A 20713-nucleotide genomic window follows, 5' to 3' on the forward strand; every position below is an offset into this window, starting at 1 on the left:
ATGAGACCATTATCATTTTAACTGAAGACCATTATCATCCTAACTGTACATCCCTTCGTCCAACGACTAAAAATTTATGAGTACAAATAATTTTATACTCATAAGAGTACAGTAATCCTACTCTCTAAATTAGCTCTCTTTTAGAGGAAAACACTGTAACTAGCATCCAAAATGTAATTTTTATATATTGTAGTAGTTTAAAGGGGCGGTTGCTTATATACCTCTGAAAAATTTTCGGTTTTCTGATTTATCCCTCTTAGAAGGCTCATATTAAAAATATTTTTTTTACATTTCAAGTTGTATCAAATATACCTCTAGAGTTAAATTCTATCGGTGAATTGTTAGTAATAGCCATTATCTCTATAAAATTACTATTTTGTCCTTTCAAACTCACGTTAACTCACGTTTAACTGAGATAACTTAACATGTGATAACTGTGGAGATATTTTTGAATAACCGAGGAACATATAAGAAGTATATTAAAAACAAAAAAAATAATGATAAATTAGATATTTTTATTTTTCCAAGCTTTAAGAATTATATAGACAATTATCCCTAGTTTAAAAAAATATATATATATACAAAATTTAGTTTTAGTGATGTGGTGTTTAAAAGTATAATTTTTATGTGAGAAATTTACATGCTTCTGCAATAGCGAGCGCCGTTATAATTTTATAATATAAAATAAGATTGAAATTTCTTAAAAAAATTTTAAATCTTCTAAATTTTAGAAGAAGTAAGAAGACAAAAACAGTTTCCTAGAGAAAGTTATAACGATTTTGGGACATTGAACTTGCGGGATCATCATCTGAACTTTTGTTAATAATTATACAGATATTGACGTTTTCATGACCAAGTCTAGTTGGGACAAAAATTTTATGGGCATGGTCCCCAAATTGACTATGCGGATCGGTACCACGTGACTGATTCGACGATTGAAGATTTCAATTGCTTTTTCTCTCTCTCTAAAATTTTTTTTTTTTTTTTTCTTTTCATCCGTGGCCGTCGGATCGGCGCCACATAGTGCCGATCCATATAGTGCCCAAACTAATTAGTTTGAAAATTATGCCCATAAAATTTTTGTCTGTCGAGTTCGCAAAACTAACAAGCGGGCGCCGTCTTATTAAATGCCCGGGCGAGAACGACGCAGCGGTCAACGTCGTTGCGGCGCGAGAGCGAAGAAGCGAACAACACAAAATTTCACTATTTAAGTCCCCAAATGGCTCCGTTCCCCCCACTTCTTATGCATACTCTCACACTACTCTCTCGCGCTTCGTCGATCCCTCGTCTCTCGAATCGTCGTCGTCGTCTCCTCTTAGGTTCCGATTCCTCATGATAGTGGACTCCATTGTTGTCGAGAATTTGTGGATTTTTTTTTCTCAATTTTCTGTGATTTTCCTTTTGATGTTCTCAAACGATGGAAGTGTTTTGGATATGAGTTCGTGATCTTATTAGAATTTGGTTATATTTTAGGGTTTCTCCTGGATTAAAAAAACTGGAATCTTTGGTTACTGAAGGTTAATTTGCGTTTATGATCCTGATCGTTTTGAATTTTGCGGCTTCTCCTATGTAAAATCGAATTCCTGATGTTGCTGTATTGAACTTTGTGAGTGTTTTGTTCTCTGTGTTTTTGCTTGCATGTGAGTTATGCTTATGTTTTTATAATTCACTTTTAGGTGTAAAAAATAATTGTAATAGTTGAATTTTGTAGATTTATGAAGTAGATATGCTAATGAGGCTTATTTAGCGTAGCTCTAGTTTTTTATTGTCTTATTAACGTATCTTCCGAAGTTATAAGCCCCGTTTTGGTGTATAGGGCATATTTGGTGTTTGAGCTTAATATTGTATCCTGTGGTCAAAGTGCTATGCATTTTTAGTTTTCTTGTTGAGAAATTTGGATCTATTTTTGACACAAGTAACTTTGTGTTGCCACGCCTGCTGAATGATGAAATTAAAACCACTAATCATCTATTACAATACTATTTTAAGCTCTAGTAATTATTGATTTGATTTGAACAGGAAGGTATTCATCTTCAGCGAGTCTGCATCCTGAATATCGCTTGCTGATATTCTCTCTAAGATGCCTGAAGCTCAAGCTCTCTTCTTTGTGGTCATTCTGGTCTTATTATCTTTTTACAATGTTCGAGTTTCTGGGGCACAAAGTACTGATCCAGCTGAAGGTCACTCATCAACTGCTTTAATCTGAAATCCAAATAGCTGTAACTTCAAGATATGCTTCTGTTTAGAATGTTATGTATCCTAATTTCAGAACAAAAATAGAAAAAAAGTTTGATTAGATATTAAGATAACCCTAAACTTAGAGCAATAGCCAGGAAACTAGTTTTTAAGTAACTGTTTTTCCTTGAATATTTTGAGACAGGAAGTTTTACTGTCAAATGCCATGTATTTTACTTTCTGAAGTGTATTTCCTTATGATATTCCTTTCTTCTGTGAGCAGGCTCATAAAATGAGGGTCATCATTTTTCTCTTAATATGCAGTTAATGCATTACGAGCTATCAGAAGCAGTTTAGTCGATCCCATGAACCACCTTCATACATGGAATAGCGGAGATCCATGTTTAGCAAATTGGGCAGGGATCTTTTGTGATGCAATGTCAAATGATAGTTATCAGCATATACGTGAATTGTATGATGAACTTCTCCACTATTTTTACCATGTTCTTTTTCACATTTCCTTTCTTTACTTTTGGCTTTCCTTCTTTCCAGTGATGTTCTGATTTTTTTCTTAAGGATCCCAACTGTTACTATAGCTTGGCAGAAATGAATCACTTGTACTATATTCAAGCTGTAATTATTTTTAAAAAATTATTCGAGCTCTAAAGTTTTTTTTTCGTTCTTTTCTGTTCTTTTCTTGCTATCAGAACTGTTAAACTACCATTTTCTTATTCAGCTGGTCGTCCAGCTTTTTCATCTCCTACACCAAGACTGAGGTTTCCAAGCATGGCCCTTTGATAGATTAGGACTTTCCACAGTAGCTATAATTTTCCATTTGCCATGCTATTCCTCTAAGTACTCAAAATTCCAAAACTTAGCATAATGAGCAATATAAAAGCTAAAGGATCTGCGAATAATAGGAGATATGAGACTACATTCAGAAGTCTTGTCCATTGGCACACCCTTTTGTAATTTTCTTCTGAGTAAATTTTTCTTATTTTTGTTTCTATCAGAAATGTTTCTCATATTTGAATAATGATATTTCTTTAATACTATGCCACTTGGTTAAAATTTGTGCACATCTGAATTAGTTACTCTGTTTAACAAGCAAGATCAACTACTTCTATGCTATTTTATTTATTTTTTATCACTGCTGTTATATTACTTCACAATGATTTTGCCTGTGTAGGCAGTTGCTAAAGTTGAATCTTTCTGGAAGTTTAGCTCCTGAGCTGGGTCATCTGTCTCACTTGAAAATATTGTGAGAGATAACTGTAACATCTAACTTCATTTTGCTAATTCTATTTCTCCTCCTATAGCTGATAAAATCCAATTTTACTCTCTGCAGTGATGTCATGTGGAACAAGATAAACGGTAGTATCCCCAAGGAGATGGGCAATATCACAACTCTGAAGCTTTTGTAAGTTGCATATAATTCAGGATGTAATGTAGCTTTACTTTACTTTCTTAATATGCTCAATAGTTTGTGTTCTTCCATTGTCGAATTTGGCACCCTCTGGCTTAATTCTCTCTCTCTCTCTCTCTCATTTCTTGTTTTTTTTTTTTTGAGAGAAAGGTAGCACGCTATCTGCTTCATTCATTGAAAATATGAACTAGGCTACAAAGGTGGGGCATCGAAGGCCCCTGGCAGAACGGCGAAAAAAAGAAAAAAAAAAAATTATGTTGTTGATGCAGTGTATTTGCATGAAAATTATGTTCCTTCTTTGCTTCCATGCTAAAAGATACAATAGTGACTAACATTTCTCATGGTATCTTCTGCAGACTTGTGAGTGGTAATCAGTTATCTGGTTCTATACCAGAAGAGATTGGTTACCTTCCAAACTTAGATAGACTACAAATTGATCAGAACCAAATATCAGGCCCAATACCAAAGTCATTTGCTAATTTGAGCAGTATAAAGCATTTGTAAGTAGATTTGATTAACATTCACTGTTTTCAGTTAGGAAAACAGAGCTATTTCCTAAGTTGCTTGCTATTTTCTTTTCATACAGCCACATGAATAATAACTCATTAAGTGGTCAAATCTCACCTGAGTTGTCCAGATTACCACTTCTCCTGCATTTGTAAGTGCCATTCCTGCTATTTTGGTAAGTCAAACCATTAATTGCAATTATGTACTTATATCATACTTCTTTTGTGATCTCTTTACAGCCTAATGGACAACAATAACCTGACTGGTTATCTTCCTCCAGAATTGTCAGAGATGCCGAAACTGAAAATTCTGTATGTAACATACTTCATTGTTTTCAAAAAAGAAAAAAATAATCTTAAACATGAACTAGTGTAAAAATTCTGTCAGAGACAAGTAAATATTTACTTTAAGTTTCTTTTCTTTTTGTTTTTTCATTTATTTTTTATTCTTTTTTTTATTATTTTTTTTGTTCCGTCTAGGTACTTCAAATTTCTGAGCATTTGCCTTACTATTTTTTGCCTTCATTTCTTCCTTAGAACTAGTTTCCCCTATGCCTTAATCAATGTAGTAACTTTTGTAACCTGAAACTTTTTTCTCTTGGCATACTAATTTATTAAAACCAAGGAATGTTTTTCCCTTGAATTGAACTTTTAATGCCAGCAAATTTTCCATTCTGCAAAAATTGCTGCTAAACTATATTAATATTCATTCTGAAGCGAAAAAGGTACTTGTTTATGCATTGACACGATTTTGTTAACCTAACTCTGCATGATTGATTGATTTGAATTATCAGAATCAGTACGTTTCAAAGAAGAAAAAACAATTATCAGAATCAGTACTTCTCTTTAGCTGAACTATGCCAAAGTGATATTTCATTGAGCACTCATACGACTTGCATATAAATAACTTCATGTTGACACACCAGTGCGTTAATAAGTGCTAGAATGTTCTTGTTGTTATATTACTCGTGTCATAAATTTGACTTTCGCTCTCTGCTTATAAATTTTTGTCTTGTTGCAGTCAGCTAGATAATAATAATTTCAGTGGCAGCATTCCTGATTCATATGGCAACATGAGACCGCTTTTAAAACTGTGAGTGCACTCTATTTTACTCTGCCCTTTTGTGTGATGTTTCTACATATATTGAAATATAATGGCCCTATGCTAAATGTTTCTGTTTGTTAATTCACATTTTTTTTTTGGCAACACAATATATCTTTTATGGTGCAATATCTCATCTCCATGACAAAGGTTGAAGCTTGTAACCTGAAAGCTTTTGCATATTTGTTAAATTGCCTCTAATTTGAATGTTGAGTTTTGCTGAGTAATTTGAGGGAAGTAGTGCTAGAGAATCAGAAAGAAGCAACATAGAGGTTGAAGTAGAACCAGAGGAGTGCTATTTATCCTTGATGGTTGACACTAAAGAGTTGCTTCTCATAAAAGAGAGGTCGGATTGGATATAGTTTTGTCATTAAGTGGTTTCCTCAATCTCCTAGCATTGTTAACCATTCTTATAGTGCACAAGTTAGGGGATATTGTCATATGTTCTCCTGTATGTTACTCGTTTTTGACGATACAACTTTTCAACCTGTAAATCTATGGGCTTATGTTAGTATTGTAGCTTTTCTATTAGATAACCTTTCCTAAATGCATAAGCTGGAAATATCCATAGCATGAAATTATGTTTCTGAGGCATTACTAGTGTGTACCTTTATTCATAATGAAAGATCCTAGCCTAAATTTGGACATATTTATATTAATGTTGCTTGAATTTTTTTAGTTTCATCTGAGGAATATAGCTGACTAGGTTGCATCCCACATCCTTGTCTCCATTTCTTTTTCCCTTTCTATCATGTAAATAATTTGCTGTTTCAAGTTCATGCGTCCTTAACATTTGTTCCCAGATAGTGGAAATAAATTTCTGACTTTATATGGTTTAGGTCTTAATAGAGGTCTTTCATATCTTTTGATTATTAAATTTTGCAGTTTTATAATTGAATGTGTACTACTTGTTAGGATCTATATGGTATCTAATATCAGTATGATCATGATTTACTTTTTCACAATCCTCAAGTTAAATGTTGCATGGATAAGTGAAACAAGAACATAAAATGAGCAAGACTAATTTCCGTTTGCAGGAGTCTTCGAAATTGCAGCGTGAAAGGAACAATTCCTGATCTTAGTGGGATTCCCCAACTTGGTTATTTGTAAGTTTCTAGTATTACAGTGCGACTGATGTAAACGAGACCAATACACAGATACCTATGCTTGAAATTTTCACTTGATAACTTGGTATATACTTCTTACACACCCAAACCTAATGACATTTCATGACACATGCTATTCTAATACTCTGGGTTATCCACTAACTTGTATTGCTGCAGTGATGTCTTGTTGATTTCATAAATATTTGCACAACCCCTTTCCAATATTTTTCTTAAAAAAATCCAAATATTCATATATACCTTTTAAAACTTAAATTTCTTCCACACATACCCCTATACTTTCAAAAATGAGCAATTTGCTCTACAAACCTAAACTATGAGCTCTTACCACATAAAAACATCCGTGTCTCTTTTGATGTCCCATTATCCTCGCATTTTTAGTGGTGGAGTGTGTAAAATTATCCGGGTAGGGAGTGTGTCGAAGGTAATGAGTGGAAGTGGCATACGATTTTGTCGGGTTTGATCCCTAGATCACAACAAGATAGAGAATTGATCTTGCAGTTAAAAGATTCACTCCCTGCAATTACTCTAACCCATAGAGAGGACTATCTGCCGCGAACGAACCGGCCCCGCCATAGGTGTTTCTAAGGCGAGTGGTCATCCATGGTACAGATTAAATTTGTCTAATTTTAATTTTGAAATCAGGATTATAGGTTCATGGCTTCCAACAGACTGAATAATCTACTGTTAATTACCCCACACTTTCAGTGTTAAGGAACCCTCGATTAAGAGACCGACTATAAATGCTGATAATAAAAGAGACCAAACAGGCAAATAAAATTTTATTAATATGATTTGCCGTGTACATAGCTTAAGTAGGGGCATTCCCCTACTGTACATAGATTTCATAAAATTAAATACGCAGTTTATTGACTTGATGGTCGATTAAAGTTGAGATGCTCAGTTTAGCGACATGGCGGTCGATTTTGAATTGAGTTGCTCAGTTTAATGATATGGCGGTCGGTTGAAGTTGAGGTGCTCAGTATAGCAACATGGCGGTCGATTTTAAATTGAGTTGCTCAGTTTAGCGATATGGTGGTCGATTTTGAATTGAGTTGCTCAGTTTAATGGCATGGCGGTTGGTTTGAGTTTTAGTGCTCAGTTTAGCAACATGGCGGTCAATTTGAGTTTTTGTGCTCAGTTTAATGACATGGCGGTCGGTTTTAAATTGAGTTGCTTAGTTTAGCGACATGGCGGTCGATTTTGAATTGAAATGCTCAGTTTAGCGACATGGCGGTCGGTTTGAGTTTTGGTACTCAGTTTAATGACATGGCAGTCGGATGTTTAGTTTAATGACTTAACAGTCATTTGTTCAATTTAACGACTTGACGGTCATATTTGAACATGATTTGCTCAGTTTAACGACTTGGCGGTCGATTGAAGTTAAGGTGCTCAGTTTGGCGACATGGCGGTCGATTTTGAATTGAGTTGCTCAGTTTAGTGACGTGGCGGTCGAAAGGGTTTGATTTGATTGCTCTGTTTAACGACTTGACGGTCAAATATTCAGTTTAACAACTTGATGGTCACTTGTTCAGTTTAACGACTTGACGGTCATATCTGAATTTGATTTGCTCAGTTTAACGACTTGACGGTCGAGAGTTTGCAATTGGTTTGCTCATGAAACTGATTCATGAAATTAATTCATGCTGGGAGCCTGTTTGTAAAGTCCATTAAATTAATTGATGAAATTAATTCATGATAGGGGGCCATTTGGAAAGCCCATAAAATGAGTTCATGAAAGTAGTTAATAATTGGGACCCATTTAGAAAGCCTATTGAATTAGGTTCATGAAGTTAATTCATGATGAATTGGGTTCATGAGATAAGAGTGCCCATTTGGAAAACCCATGAAATTAATTCATGATAAGAGGGCCCATTTGGAAAACTCATGAATTAGGTTCATAAAATTAATTCATGATAGGGGGGCCCATTTAGCAAACCCATGAAATTAATTCATAGAATTAATTCGTAATAGGGGGGCCCATTTGGAAAGCCCATAAATTTGGTTTGGGTTGGAGGCATTTGGATGACATAAGTTTGGTAGATTTGGTTGGGTTTTATTTGTGGGTTTTGGATTTTGTATCTTATTTGTGGACTTTGGGTTTTGGGATTTTATTTGTGGACTTTGAATTTTGATATTTTATTTGTGGACTTTGGATTATTTTGGGATTTTATTTGTGGATTTGGGTTTTGGGTTGAGAAGTTTATTTATATGGATTTTCATTGGTTTTGGGCTCAAATCTGGATGTGGGCTGAGATGGATTTCAGACTTTGCATGTTTTGGGCCTTGGACCCGAATCTGCATGTGGACTGAGATAGGTTTTGGATTTTATATGTTCTGGGCCTTGGACCCGAATCTGCATGTGGGCTCTGCATGTGGGCTTGGTGCTTTATTTTATTTTTTATTTTTTATTGCTTGTAGAGTTTGTTCATTGGGCCCATGATGGATTGAACCATTTTCAAATTAAATAACTCAAATCCAACTCTTCAAATTTTGTTCTTTTTTTTTTTGTTGGCTGCCAGGGAGAGATTTTTTGTATTTGTTATTTTTTTTTTCTTTTCTTTTCTTTTCTTTTCTTTTCTCTTCTTTTTTTCTTTTTTTTTTTCTTTTTTTTTTTTTCATTTGTTGTACTGCATTATTTGCTCTTTGAAAGACACTACTAAAAACTGCCATTTTCTTATGAATTTCTATACTGTATTTTAGATTNTCTTTTTTTTCTTTTCTTTTCTTTTTTTTTTTTTTTTTTTTTTGTTGGCTGCGAGAGAGGGAGAGGGAGTCCCCCTCTCTCTCTGTACGAAACTAAGAGAGAAAAAGGGGGGTGCCCTCCTTTTTTTTCTTTTTTTTTTGTTTGTTTGTTTGTTTTTTTTTTATTTGTCCAAATATATGAAATTTCGTCTCTTTTTTTTTTTAATATACGAAATTTATCACGTCGAGCAATACGATCGAATCGAACGAAGATGACGAATCAAAAGAGTTCTCTTCTATTCTTTTATTATTGTTTTATTATTGTATATTTTCTATCACGTTTTGTTTAAGTACGTGGGTTTGATTGTGTCGAGCCTATCACGAAGATGGCCGCACGATTTACGCAGTAAAATGAACGGTGCTCGATCATCCATTTTGACCATGTCGAGCCTATCGCGAAGATGGCCGCACGGTTTACGTAAAAATATCCGGTTCGATCAATCATTTTGATCATGTCGAGCTTATTGCGAAGATGGCCGCACGGTTTACGTAGTAAAATATCCGGTTCGATCAATCATTTTGACCATGCCGAGCCTATCGCGAAGATGGCCGCACGGTTTAGAGATTAGCGATGCATACGCAGGGCGGAAGTGACGATTTAATGTTAAATTTGATCGGTTCGAAACCTATCACGAAGATGGTCAGGTTGATCAAATTGACAAAAAAAACGCACTTACGCTATGCGTATGCATGCATATCTCCTATTGTTGTAAAAGTCGTTGTGATTGTCGTTGTCGAAGTCGTAGTCGAATAGGAGAGCCAAAGTCCTCCCCTTTTTTTTTTTTTTGTTGTTGTTGCTGTAGTACGGACAAGGGAGGTGGGGTGCACATGGCACCCCTTCTCTGCCAGCATGCCCACAAGGGCTCTCATGCATGTACCCGAGAGAGATAGGGAGGGAGAGAGAGAAAACTATGTTTTTTTTTTCACCTTTTTCTTTTTTTTCTTCTTCTTCTTTCTTTTCTTCTCTTTCTTTCTTTTCTTTCGGATCTCCCTTTTGTTTCTTCTGTTAAAAAAATCTCTCTATCCTTTTTTCGAAATTTGGAGCTTATTTTATATAGGATTCCAAGATGATTCCCATTTGGGAATAATTTAAAAATCAACTTATTGAGGAAACAAACCTCAATCAACTAATTATACTCCTTTTGTTTTATTTTGAATACTTTCCTTCCTTTTTCTTTTGAATCTTTCCTTTCCCTATTTCCTTCCTTCTATATTTTCAATTTGAATTTTGAACCTTTTTTTTATCTCAAACAAGGACGAGGTCAGATAGAGATGGGAGCAGTCAGAAAAGTTCTCTGTCAAATTGACGTACCGTTTCCTACAACATAGTGGAGTATTAGACAGAAGTTTTGTTTAGCTGTAGAAGATCAGAACCCCCCTAAAAGTTAAGATCTTGGTGTGGCTTGTTTTGAGGCGGAAGGTACTTACTGTTGATAACCTTCGGAAAAGAGGGTGGAGTGGAGAGGAAGGGTGTATCCTCTACATAGAGGAGGCTGAGACGGTCGACCATCTTTTTGTAGGCTGCGAAACTACTAGATTCTTGATGGAATATTTGTTGCGGAATGAGAGGCAATTACTCAATTGTCACTCAGTCGACTGGCTTTGGGAAGAGAGCAGACTAAAAGGGGGAGCTTTAGGGAGGTGGGAACTAGTCACTGTAGCCACTTCATGGTGGGTTATTTGGCTAGAGCAGAATAGAAGAATTTTTAAAAATGAGAAGCGCACTTTGGGACAGTTGCTTGTAGACATTCGCTCACTCAGGCATTGCACTGTGCGTAGTTGTTGTTGTTGTTTTTTTTTGTGTGTGTCTCTGTGTGTGTGTGTGTGTGTGTGTCATTTGTTGGTTTCGTGTGTGAGTTGCCTCCCCTTGTTGCTAAGTTCAATTTCTTAATGAATGAAGTGGTAGCATGCTACCTTTCTCTCTCTCTCAAAAAAAAGCTTTTTATAATTNTTCGTGTGTGTGTGTGTGTGTGTGTGTGTGTGTGTGTGTCATTCGTTGGTTTCGAGGCCTAGTTGCCTCCCCTTGTTGCTAAGTTCAATTTCTTAATGAATGAAGTGGTAGCATGCTACCTTTCTCTCTCTCTCAAAAAAAAGCTTTTTATAATTTCTTCAGTTCAGTATTATATAACCATCATTCTATTCATTAAATGGCTGATTCTTGAGCAAAGATTTTGCATGTTACAGAGATCTTAGCTGGAACCAGTTGGAGGGATCTATACCAACTAATAAGCTTTCCACTAATGTCACCACTATGTATGTAATTCCCACAAGCATTTGCTTTCATTTTCTTTCTTTGATCTTCTGTAGAGTTAATTTGTAATTATTGCATTTGATTTAAGATAATTATATTTTTTTTGGAGCAAACTTGTTCTGGAACATAATGCCTTATACTCTGATAATTCGGCAGTGACTTATCACACAATTTTCTGAATGGAACTATACCTTCAAACTTCTCGGGTCTTCCTAATCTTCAGCTATTGTAAGTGTCTATTTTGCCTTTCATGTATAATGCACCCTGAGTTAATTATTTTGATAATTAATCTAGCATTCTTCCTGTTACAATGATGTAATATTGTCATAAACTTATATTGTCATAAACAAAAACTGTTCAGTGTTGTATTTGTTATTTGCTTAAATGTAGATATGTGAGAACAAAATGGCAATCTGAATTCTGAAGATTCGTGTGCATGAATGCATCTGAATGATTTACAAACAATAGAATGCTAGGAAGTACTTAATCCTTTTTTTTAAAAAAAAAATTTGCAGGTCGCTTGCAAACAATCTCCTGTATGGCTCTGTTCCATCCAATCTCTGGGACAACATAACTTTTGGTGGAAATAGAAGTCTAGTCTTGTACGACTTCTAACCAGTAAAGACCTTTTCCAGAAGTTAATACTTGTAAGTACCTAATAATATATGTGCTAATAATGCAGGGATTTTCAGAGTAATTCTCTCACAACAGTGCCAGATGCTTTTGATCCTCCTACAAACGTTACTGTATTGTATGTTTTCTTCAACACAGCTCTGTAATCATTTTAGAGATTTTCATACTTATTGTTTATACATATTAACTTGGTGTGGTGCAATTGTGGACTTTATAACAGGTAGACAATAAGAGATGAGGTTTGTGTTGATGCCTAACTCTTTACCTGACCAATATCTAACTATGATCTGTTCAGATGTTTTGTTTTTTGATGCATATATTCTCTTTTTATTTAACCTGTGTATCAGCTGTCTCGAACAGGATGGTTTATCTAAGTTTATTATGTTAACGTTTTCTTCAGGCTTCATGGAAACCCTGCATGTGCCTATGCAGACCGAATCAATATAGCAAACTTTTGCCAGCCTCAATTGGTCAACAAAGCATCTGGAAATACGACAAGATTGACCTTTAACTGTAGTCCATGCCCGGCGGATGTCGATTATGAATACAACCCATCTTCTCCTATACCTTGTTTTTGTGCGGTGCCACTTGGAGTTGACTTGCGACTGAAAAGTCCCGGAATTTCAGACTTCCGTCCCTATATTTATGATTTTGAGATAAACTTAACTTCTTTGCTAAAGTTGTTTGTATATCAGTTGTACATTGATCGATATATATGGGAAAATGGTCCAAGGTTGAACATGCACTTGAGACTATTTCCAAGTAATTCTAGTTTATTCAATGTGACCGAGATTTTACGACTGAGACGTGTGCTTTCTGGGTGGGAAATCACATTGTCAGATGTTTTTGGACCATACGAGCTTCTCAACTTCACCCTGGGATCTTATGCAAATGGTATGTACTCCTGACAACTACATAAGATTTTTTTTGTTTCTTTGAACATTGGGAGCCTGCCTACAGGCTTTTACCTTCAAAAAAAAAAGAGAGAAGCATTGAGAGCTGTCACATATCATTTTAGTCATGTAAGGTTGACCTGCAATATCTGCAAATAAATTTGAGTACTTTGAGAGAATGGTTTATTTTTCTCATGCCAAAAACTGCTTGATGTACTGAAAGTAATCACTCAATCAAGCATCACATTACTTCCCCAGTATGCCTCCATGTCAATTTGGCGTGCCGACACTTGAAGCTGTCAGCACAATTCAGCACCAATTTCTAGAGAGTGCTAATACAGTTATTATCACTGGCATGGATGGCAGGTACCAATAGTGTTAAGTTTTTTGTAGCCATTTCATCTTTAGGTTGTGGTCTAGACAACTCTTCACATTTGGGAGAAGGCTTTGACTTAGATGATGTAATATTCATTCTTCTGTTTATGATCCAACATGTAGACAAACAAAATTCATTATTGTGTGGCATTCCAACTTCATTAATATTCTCTCTTTGCCTGTTTCCAAGTGCCACAAATAAGTTTTTGAACCATTACTAAATTGTTTCCGTAATACCACAATATTTGACATACTAATTATTGCAGAGATTCATGATCGTTCATCAGGGATAAGCAAGGGTGGAATTGTGGGAATTCTGATGGGAGTCTTTGCTGGTGTAACTGCTCTGTCTGTAATTTTTACAGTTTTTATAATGAGAAGGCGCTCTAGGAAAGGCCTCTCTTCCGAAAGGCACTCATGTAAGCTTTTCTTTTCCTTGAAAACTCACGTAGCAACTCATGACCTAATTCTATAATTATCAAAATGCAACAAAAAAACCCAATAGTTTCATTACTCACCTAGTAGCTACTACACAAGTCAACAATTGATTTTTTTTTTTTTATTTTTTTATTTGAGAGAGAGAGATAGCACGCTACCCGCTTCGTTTATTTCATTTAGAAATAAACTTAGCTAGAATTGTGAATCAACTAGGATTCGAACTTGGGTCTCGGATACCAACCACCAAGCCCTTTGCTACTTGCTCTAGGGACGGTCGGTACAAGTCAACAATTGTTATTAATTACTAATTGTTAATTTATCTAGATTGGCAAGCGAAGCCTTTGCTAGTAAAACGGACTGAGCTTGCATTTTTTGCTAGATAATTTGTTATTTTCAGTGAGAGTCCACCTTACACCCTTAGATCTTGCATACAGTTTTTGGCTGTTCTAAACAAATATTATTGAAGATTAGGATAACACTGTTGTGCGTGCTACTACCATACATAAAGGAATCATACATGGACAAATCCCAGATGTGATATGGATACAAATGCTATATATATATATGTATACAGAGAGAGAGAGAGAGAGAGAGAGAGAGAGAGAGCAAGATATGTATGTATGTATGTATATGAAAAACTCAAACTTTGCGCATTTCACTTTATTCATATATTACAAGTACCTTCTGTCTGTACATCTTCTGCAGTGTCAAAATTCTCAATCAAAATTGATGGTGTAAAATGCTTCACATTTGAAGAAATGGCTCTGGCCACTGACAATTTCAACAGCTCAACTCAAGTTGGGCAAGGAGGCTATGGGAATGTATATAAAGGAATCTTAGCTGATGGAACAGTTGTAGCTGTTAAACGTGCACATGAAGAATCTCTACAAGGCTCAAAAGAGTTCTGCACGGAAATAGAGCTGCTGTCAAGATTGCATCATCGAAACTTGGTCTCCTTAATTGGATATTGCGATGAACAAGATGAACAGGTTATCCTAATCCCCTGATAGTAGCATCTTAGAATCCTTAATGCCAAGGGAAAATTTGCTTTCAGTATTATTCTCAGGCTGGAAACTTTTCGTCAATTTGGTTTTTTTGACTACTAAAATGGTTTTGTTGCTCATTTGACTTCAGATGTTGGTCTATGAGTTCATGCCAAACGGTACTTTGCGCGATCATCTTTCTGGTAATCATATCTTGCAATTATACATATTTTTCTTGAGTGTACGAGTTATGCTTGAGATTTTGATCTCTGTTTACCTTATCAAGTATGGGGGTTTTATAAAGCATTATAAAGGCTAAAACATTTTAGAATTTCTTTCAGTGTGATTTATCATGCATTACCTTTCATACATTAGTCCTTTTTTTTTTTTGTTTTTTTTGCAAGTGAAATATTTCTATTCTAATCCATTTATACTTTTCCATACAGCAAAATCTGTAGTTCCTTTAAATTTCTCTACGAGGTTACACATAGCACTGGGCGCTGCTAAGGGTATCCTCTATCTGCATACTGAGGCTGATCCTCCTATATTCCACCGTGATATTAAAGCCAGCAACATATTGTTGGACTCTAAGTTTATCGCGAAAGTAGCTGATTTTGGTCTCTCAAAGCTCGCACCTGAACAAAACATTGAAGGGATATTCTCTGGTTATGTGTCCACTGTTGTAAAGGGCACCCCAGTAAGTGTGGCTAGCGCTATTAGTTTTTGCTATTAATTTTAATGCTTAACACTGCTAAAAAGCTAAGAAGTTTTCATTTTATTTTGCAAACATATATAAAATGCATGCTTTCTTGTAAATTGAATGTGGTCCTCCATGAAATTCGCATCTTCTTCAGTAGATAATAAATAAAATTTATTCCATGAGAAATATTTCATAATGTTCTTCTATATTCTAGGTGAATAGCTTGGGTTGACATATACTCGTGGTTCGACATGTATTTGTAACACCTTGAAGCTGATCTATTACAAGAAATAAGCTACACCCAAAATTTCAATATATGGATAGCTCATAAGCGTGAAGTTTAAACACCAAACATTAGCTTGTTTGTCAGATTGAGTTTTCACAAACTAAACGCACCATTTATGAAGGGAAATGAGTTGATAGAATACGCATCGTCTCCATAGTCTTAGACTTGACCAGAGCTCGACTGAAGGTGGAGATACTGTATTTTCAATCTCAATAGTCAAAATCATTGCTTATCAGCTATATAAAAAATCAAAGTACTATCTATCATACACCAATCTCATCGCTGGATACAATAAAGTTTTCTGAGATTCAGCTCATAAACTTCTTTTGCAGGGTTACCTTGATCCTGAGTATTTCCTAACTCACAAATTGACAGATAGAAGTGACGTCTATAGCCTTGGTGTTGTGTTTCTTGAACTATTGACTGGAATGAAACCAATTGCACATGGAAAGAACATAGTTAGAGAGGTATAAAATCTCTAGACTTTCTTCCTAGAATAAATATCATGAGAAAGCTTGCATTCTTTTCGTTTCACAAAACAAGAGCGCTTCAAAATTCAATTTAGCAAATTATTTACTCAATAATGGCAACTTAGTGTTTAGTTTTTTAATTTTAGCTTTTTTCTGCATCAATTTCCCCATAGATACAATGTTATTATTAAGCAATCAAAAAGAAAATAAAAGATCATCAAGATTTGTAATTTCCATGGATCCAAAAGTAGAATCTGCTAAAGAACTACTATACTCTTCTCCGATTATAGGCGAGTCTAGCGTGCCACTCCGGTAAGATGTTTTCAATCATCGACAGTCGAATGGGCCCCTACCCTCCCGAATGCATCGAACAGTTCGTCTTGCTGGCGCTTAGATGCTGTCAGGATGAGACCGATGCGAGGCCATCAATGTCAGAAGTAGTCAGAGAACTCGAAATCATATGGAAAATGATGCCAGAAGCTTATATTACTACTCCAACAGAAGAATCCATAGCAACGAGTTCTGATAAGGTATCCAAATCAGTTTCAAAATCCTCGGCACTAAGAAACCCTAATTCCTCCTCGAATGTCTCCACGAGCGATGATGTGTACAGTGGCATGCACACAGTTAGTGTCACCCCTCGATGATGAAGAAAGCATGTTTTATTGAGAATGTATTACATGTAATGGTATGTATATAGCAGGAAAAAGTATTCCTAGCAAATTTCTTGGTACGCATTACAAGGGGCAAGTTCATGCAGCTTTTTCTGGTCGGTTCTGCTTGTGTACTTTGATAAAGAGACTGAATATAAGATGAGATCTTACATTTCTCGGCACTGATCAAGCTTTTCTGCATAGATGTCAATAACATGAAATATAGTTTGATTTGTTAGTAATTACTGTTGTCTCCATAGTTTGATTTGTTAGTTATTACTGTTGTCTCCAATTTTTGCTGAAACAAGTGACTTTTTTAAGGGATTTCATTATTTGAATGAGTTGTACAGAGGACGATTTCATATTTACAGAGCAAAAGAAGCTGAAATGATGAAAATTAACTTGATTTATTTCGTCTCTCTTCGAATGTAATGACTCCAAGGACCCCAACATCCAGGTTTACGAAAGCAAGTTTTTCGGCGTTCTTGGGGTGTGGGCTTTTTGTGGTTTTTTGCTTATGTACCTGCAACATTCACTATATTTACCAAAAATGGCTCTTTGGATCTTCTCCAGGGCTTCCGTTCTCAAGAATGATCTTAGCCCTTTGCTTGATTAAAAGCTTTACCCTACACTTTAATGAAATCCCACACAGTAAATATGATCTTTTTCACTATCTTTACATGGAACCAAAGGGGAAAAAAAAAGGGAAAAAAAAAAAAAAACTGTACCCTTGTACATTGCAGAATGAAGGCAAGCAGGTATCTGAACTCTGCTAGAAATAACTTCTACTTTCAATAACACCGAAAGGATTAAAACTTTCCACAAGTTGGCAATAAAAATCTGTCTACAACATTCGTAACAGTTTCTGGTTGCGCTACAACTTGAAGATGAAGCGAAAGTAATGTTTTAGTTTAAAAAAGGGATCGGACCAGTTAAAGGAACCAAAATGATCTGGCATGTCCAAGAATAAATGTACACCATCTATATATCTTGATTCAAATGTTACTGAGCTGCTACCTTCGCCGTTTTCGCTTGTTCGATCCAGATTTCGAAGGCGGATTTTGAGAAACAGGTGATTCCTGCTCATCAGGTTCTTCGTTTTTCATTGATTCCATACTTTGTTTAGTATCTGCATCATCGATCATCTCATCGTCAGCTTCAACTTCATCTTCAATTGCTTTTATAATGTAAATCTGCAGAAGATTAAAAAAAAAAAACCAGTAAATGGCAGAAATTATTCTTATCATAACAAAATTTAACATTTAAGAGTGGCTTCTGTTTGAATGTTTACTGACATTAGTGCTGGTTCTTGTTGCAGGATGTAGCGTTGGCCGATGAAGCGCTATTTGAATCGTGCTTAGCAGGATTATTTAAGCAATTTCGCATTTTGAAGCAAGAAGGGGTATGTGTGCAAAAGAAAGAAAAGAAAAATGATAGTACCTTGAATCTAGTCGGCTCGGTCAACTCAAACACCAAGGCATCTCCATCTTCCAAGTTATGCTCCAAAGCAAAGCCTCTCCATCCGCCACTCAGACCGGTTCGGGTCCCAATGTAGATGGCATCGAATTCCGCACCATTTTCGTCTTCCAAAACCATTGTCACTTCCTTAGGAGGTAGATGCTCCTTGCAGAACCTTGACGGAAGACCCTTTTTGTCGTTGTAACATCATGATTGCCACAAACGCAAGTTATTTTCGTAGCCATCTATTCTAGATACACTTTTTTTTTTTTTTTTTTTTTTTTTGTGAAAAACTTATTAATGCAGGGAACTACTTACAAGCCAAAAGCAACTGGAGACGTGCGATCGAACCATGCTTTTGACAAAAGATGGGTTGTTGGGATCTAAACCACTTTGAAGTTCCTCTGCTTTCTTTACGGCACGGGCTTGTTCTTCATAAGAAGAGATTCTCCCTGTATATCCCCTTCCACTTTGCTCACTTCTACAGTATCTAGTAGAAAGAAAACAAAAGGCATTAGTAATACGATGAAATAGTTAGCCAAATGACTATAATGAATAAAAAGTATTACCTTTTGCGATACGATCGGAGATCTATTTCATCAACCTGATAGAAGTTTTAGACGGTCAAAGTGAATCTCTCAAGGCTACAATATGTCGAGAATTGATCTCCAAATTACTATTATTCCCTTCAGTGCTACTGTTTTTATTAGCATGGTGTTAAAACTCGAAGACTCGATAAATTGCATCTTGAAGGATATTTCTCATCTTTACAATCTATAAACCATAAACATGCTTAGCAAATTGATGGTTTTTTTATACATTAAAACTTACTAGGTACAAGAAACTACAATGTCTGATATATCAACCAATTAGTTCCTGTGGCATAATTACAACATGGTGAAAGTTTCATAAGTGAATGAAAATGGTTTAAGGGAAATTAAGATAAAAGATGTCAACTAGCAAGAAGAAATTTAAGCAAAAGGTTAACGGATAACTTCAATCAACTGACAATCACATGCTTTAAATCGAATATCTAAGATAGTTTAAAAACATAAGATGACTTACTTCATCACGGTATGAGACTTGGTTACGAGCTCTTGCAGAGCGTCTTACTTCGACAGTTTCAAACTTTTTTCTTGACCTGGGGCTTGACTGACATCTCTGTGGAAAAAAGAGTGGGACAGCGCCATGATGAAAAATGAGATATGACAATTCGACATATAAAGTACGATACTTCAAGGCATCCTTCTACTTATCAGAATATACAAATCCGAACTGCAGTAAACTCAAGCACCAAAATCTTTATGCATTTAACTGACGCTGAACTTACCAGTTGTTTGTGCTCGGACTTTGCAACTTCCAAGAGGCTTTTTGAAATCTTTGAAATCCCTAGATCCTTGTTAAACAACAACAAGACAATGTGGGGAACAAGTTATGCCGAAGACGTAACAGTAAAAATTGTTCAACTACAAAGACTTGCAGTGTATAAATATTTCACTATCGATTCTCATATTTGAAAAAGTGAAGGCTCAGAGAGACACAAATTATCACCTGTTGATGTACAATTTAAAGATTTAGTCTAACGAAGAAAGTTAGGTTAAAGAACGAATATGAACCAAAGATTTAAGCGTTGAGGTCTAAAATTTAAGTTTATGCCTTTTGGCTTGGCTTCTGGAACCAAACTGCTTCTCGATTTCAATAGTATAACTGAGGCATTTGGCGAAGAGAAAGTGTAGAGCTTCTACTTCGTCGGGAAGCAAGAATGAGCTTCCGGTTCCGCCCGAAGCAAAATTTCCAATTTAAAGTATTTGCTTCTAGTTAAAATAAATAGTGTTGGCTTAAAGGGGGCCAGCATCCTGCCTTATGGCAGGAGGTCAAGTTGGGCTGAGTTACGTTCGAAATGACGTGAGACTGGGTTGGGCCGAATCATGTTCGAAGTGACTCGAGGCTAGATGTGCCAAGTCACAATCGAAACTTGTGGGCACTGTATCTGTACATTTTAAGTGAATCAGTTGTGTATCTCCAATAGCTCGAGCTTTTGGAATTAATGGTTAGTATCAGCAATCTAACAAATAGAAGTCTAATAAAAACAGCTAAGGCATCTTCAAGCAGTGCTTATACACTTCTTAAGGCCTAGTTTCATAATACGTTCTCCGATCGCAACCGCTTCGCTTTAGAGCCCCTAAAAACCTGAAATGGCGGTGGAAACCTCCGCCGGACCATTTTCTTTTTTTTTTTTAGCTTCAGATGAGCAGAGCTCTGAAACATATTCAGATTTCTCTGTGGGCTCAATAAAGCATCGAAGCGGTTGCATTCGGTAAATACATTTCTGAACTAGACTTTTAAAAAAAAAAATTTGGGACATGTCAAGTTATATATTCCAAAAATCAAGCTCCTAATGTTAACTTATTAGCACATCTAATGTGTCCTAACACATTACCAAGAACATTTAAGCATCAAATCTAAACCAAAAAAAAAAAAAAAAAAAGTCTAGT

The 20713-nt window shown here is 35.7% G+C and overlaps 2 protein-coding genes across 9 annotated transcripts in view; one reads left to right on the forward strand and one right to left on the reverse strand.

Annotated features, from left to right (window-relative positions):
• Positions 1129-17002, forward strand: LOC109719753 (probable LRR receptor-like serine/threonine-protein kinase At1g06840). 8 transcript variants are annotated; one of them, XM_020246562.1, is made up of 22 exons: positions 1237-1319; positions 1474-1606; positions 2020-2180; positions 2500-2647; positions 3365-3436; positions 3524-3595; positions 3958-4101; positions 4188-4259; positions 4348-4419; positions 5129-5200; positions 6247-6315; positions 11263-11331; positions 11486-11557; positions 11845-11931; positions 12012-12080; positions 12363-12856; positions 13497-13649; positions 14374-14657; positions 14803-14854; positions 15098-15348; positions 15970-16104; positions 16398-17002. In XM_020246562.1, the coding sequence occupies exons 3-22, from the start codon at positions 2081-2083 to the stop codon at positions 16752-16754; spliced, it is 2844 nt and encodes a 947-aa protein (XP_020102151.1). In that variant the 5' UTR covers positions 1237-1319; positions 1474-1606; positions 2020-2080; the 3' UTR covers positions 16755-17002. The 8 variants fall into 8 exon arrangements, with proteins under 8 accessions (XP_020102153.1, XP_020102152.1, XP_020102149.1 ...); XM_020246561.1 differs by lacking the exon at positions 1474-1606 and having other exon boundaries at positions 1233-1319; XM_020246563.1 differs by lacking the exons at positions 1474-1606; positions 2500-2647 and having other exon boundaries at positions 1130-1319; positions 3369-3436; positions 13518-13649.
• The window catches only part of LOC109719755 (B3 domain-containing protein Os05g0481400), a 3343-nt gene continuing 197 nt past the window's right edge, over positions 17568-20713 (reverse strand). Inside the window, exons 2-7 of the mRNA XM_020246568.1 lie at positions 19549-19614; positions 19284-19379; positions 18788-18822; positions 18537-18708; positions 18201-18407; positions 17568-17953 (exon numbers count right to left, since the gene is read on the reverse strand). Of these exons, the coding sequence (XP_020102157.1) occupies positions 17774-17953; positions 18201-18407; positions 18537-18708; positions 18788-18822; positions 19284-19379; positions 19549-19614 (756 nt within the window). The 3' untranslated portion in view covers positions 17568-17773. The remainder of the gene's footprint in view (positions 17954-18200; positions 18408-18536; positions 18709-18787; positions 18823-19283; positions 19380-19548; positions 19615-20713) is intronic.

The sequence above is a fragment of the Ananas comosus genome, linkage group 13 (assembly GCF_001540865.1).
Source record: "Ananas comosus cultivar F153 linkage group 13, ASM154086v1, whole genome shotgun sequence".
Classification (NCBI taxonomy): domain Eukaryota; kingdom Viridiplantae; phylum Streptophyta; class Magnoliopsida; order Poales; family Bromeliaceae; genus Ananas; species Ananas comosus.

Coding starts and splice junctions, on each gene's coding strand:
- LOC109719753 (XM_020246560.1), top strand. CDS start 1,220: ATGGCTCCGTTCCCCCCACTTCTTATGCATACTCTCACACTACTCTCT. Junction 13,650..14,373: donor CTCTTCCGAAAGGCACTCAT/GTAAGCTTTTCT, acceptor CATCTTCTGCAG/TGTCAAAATTCTCAATCAAA. Junction 16,105..16,397: donor GAAAGAACATAGTTAGAGAG/GTATAAAATCTC, acceptor CTCCGATTATAG/GCGAGTCTAGCGTGCCACTC.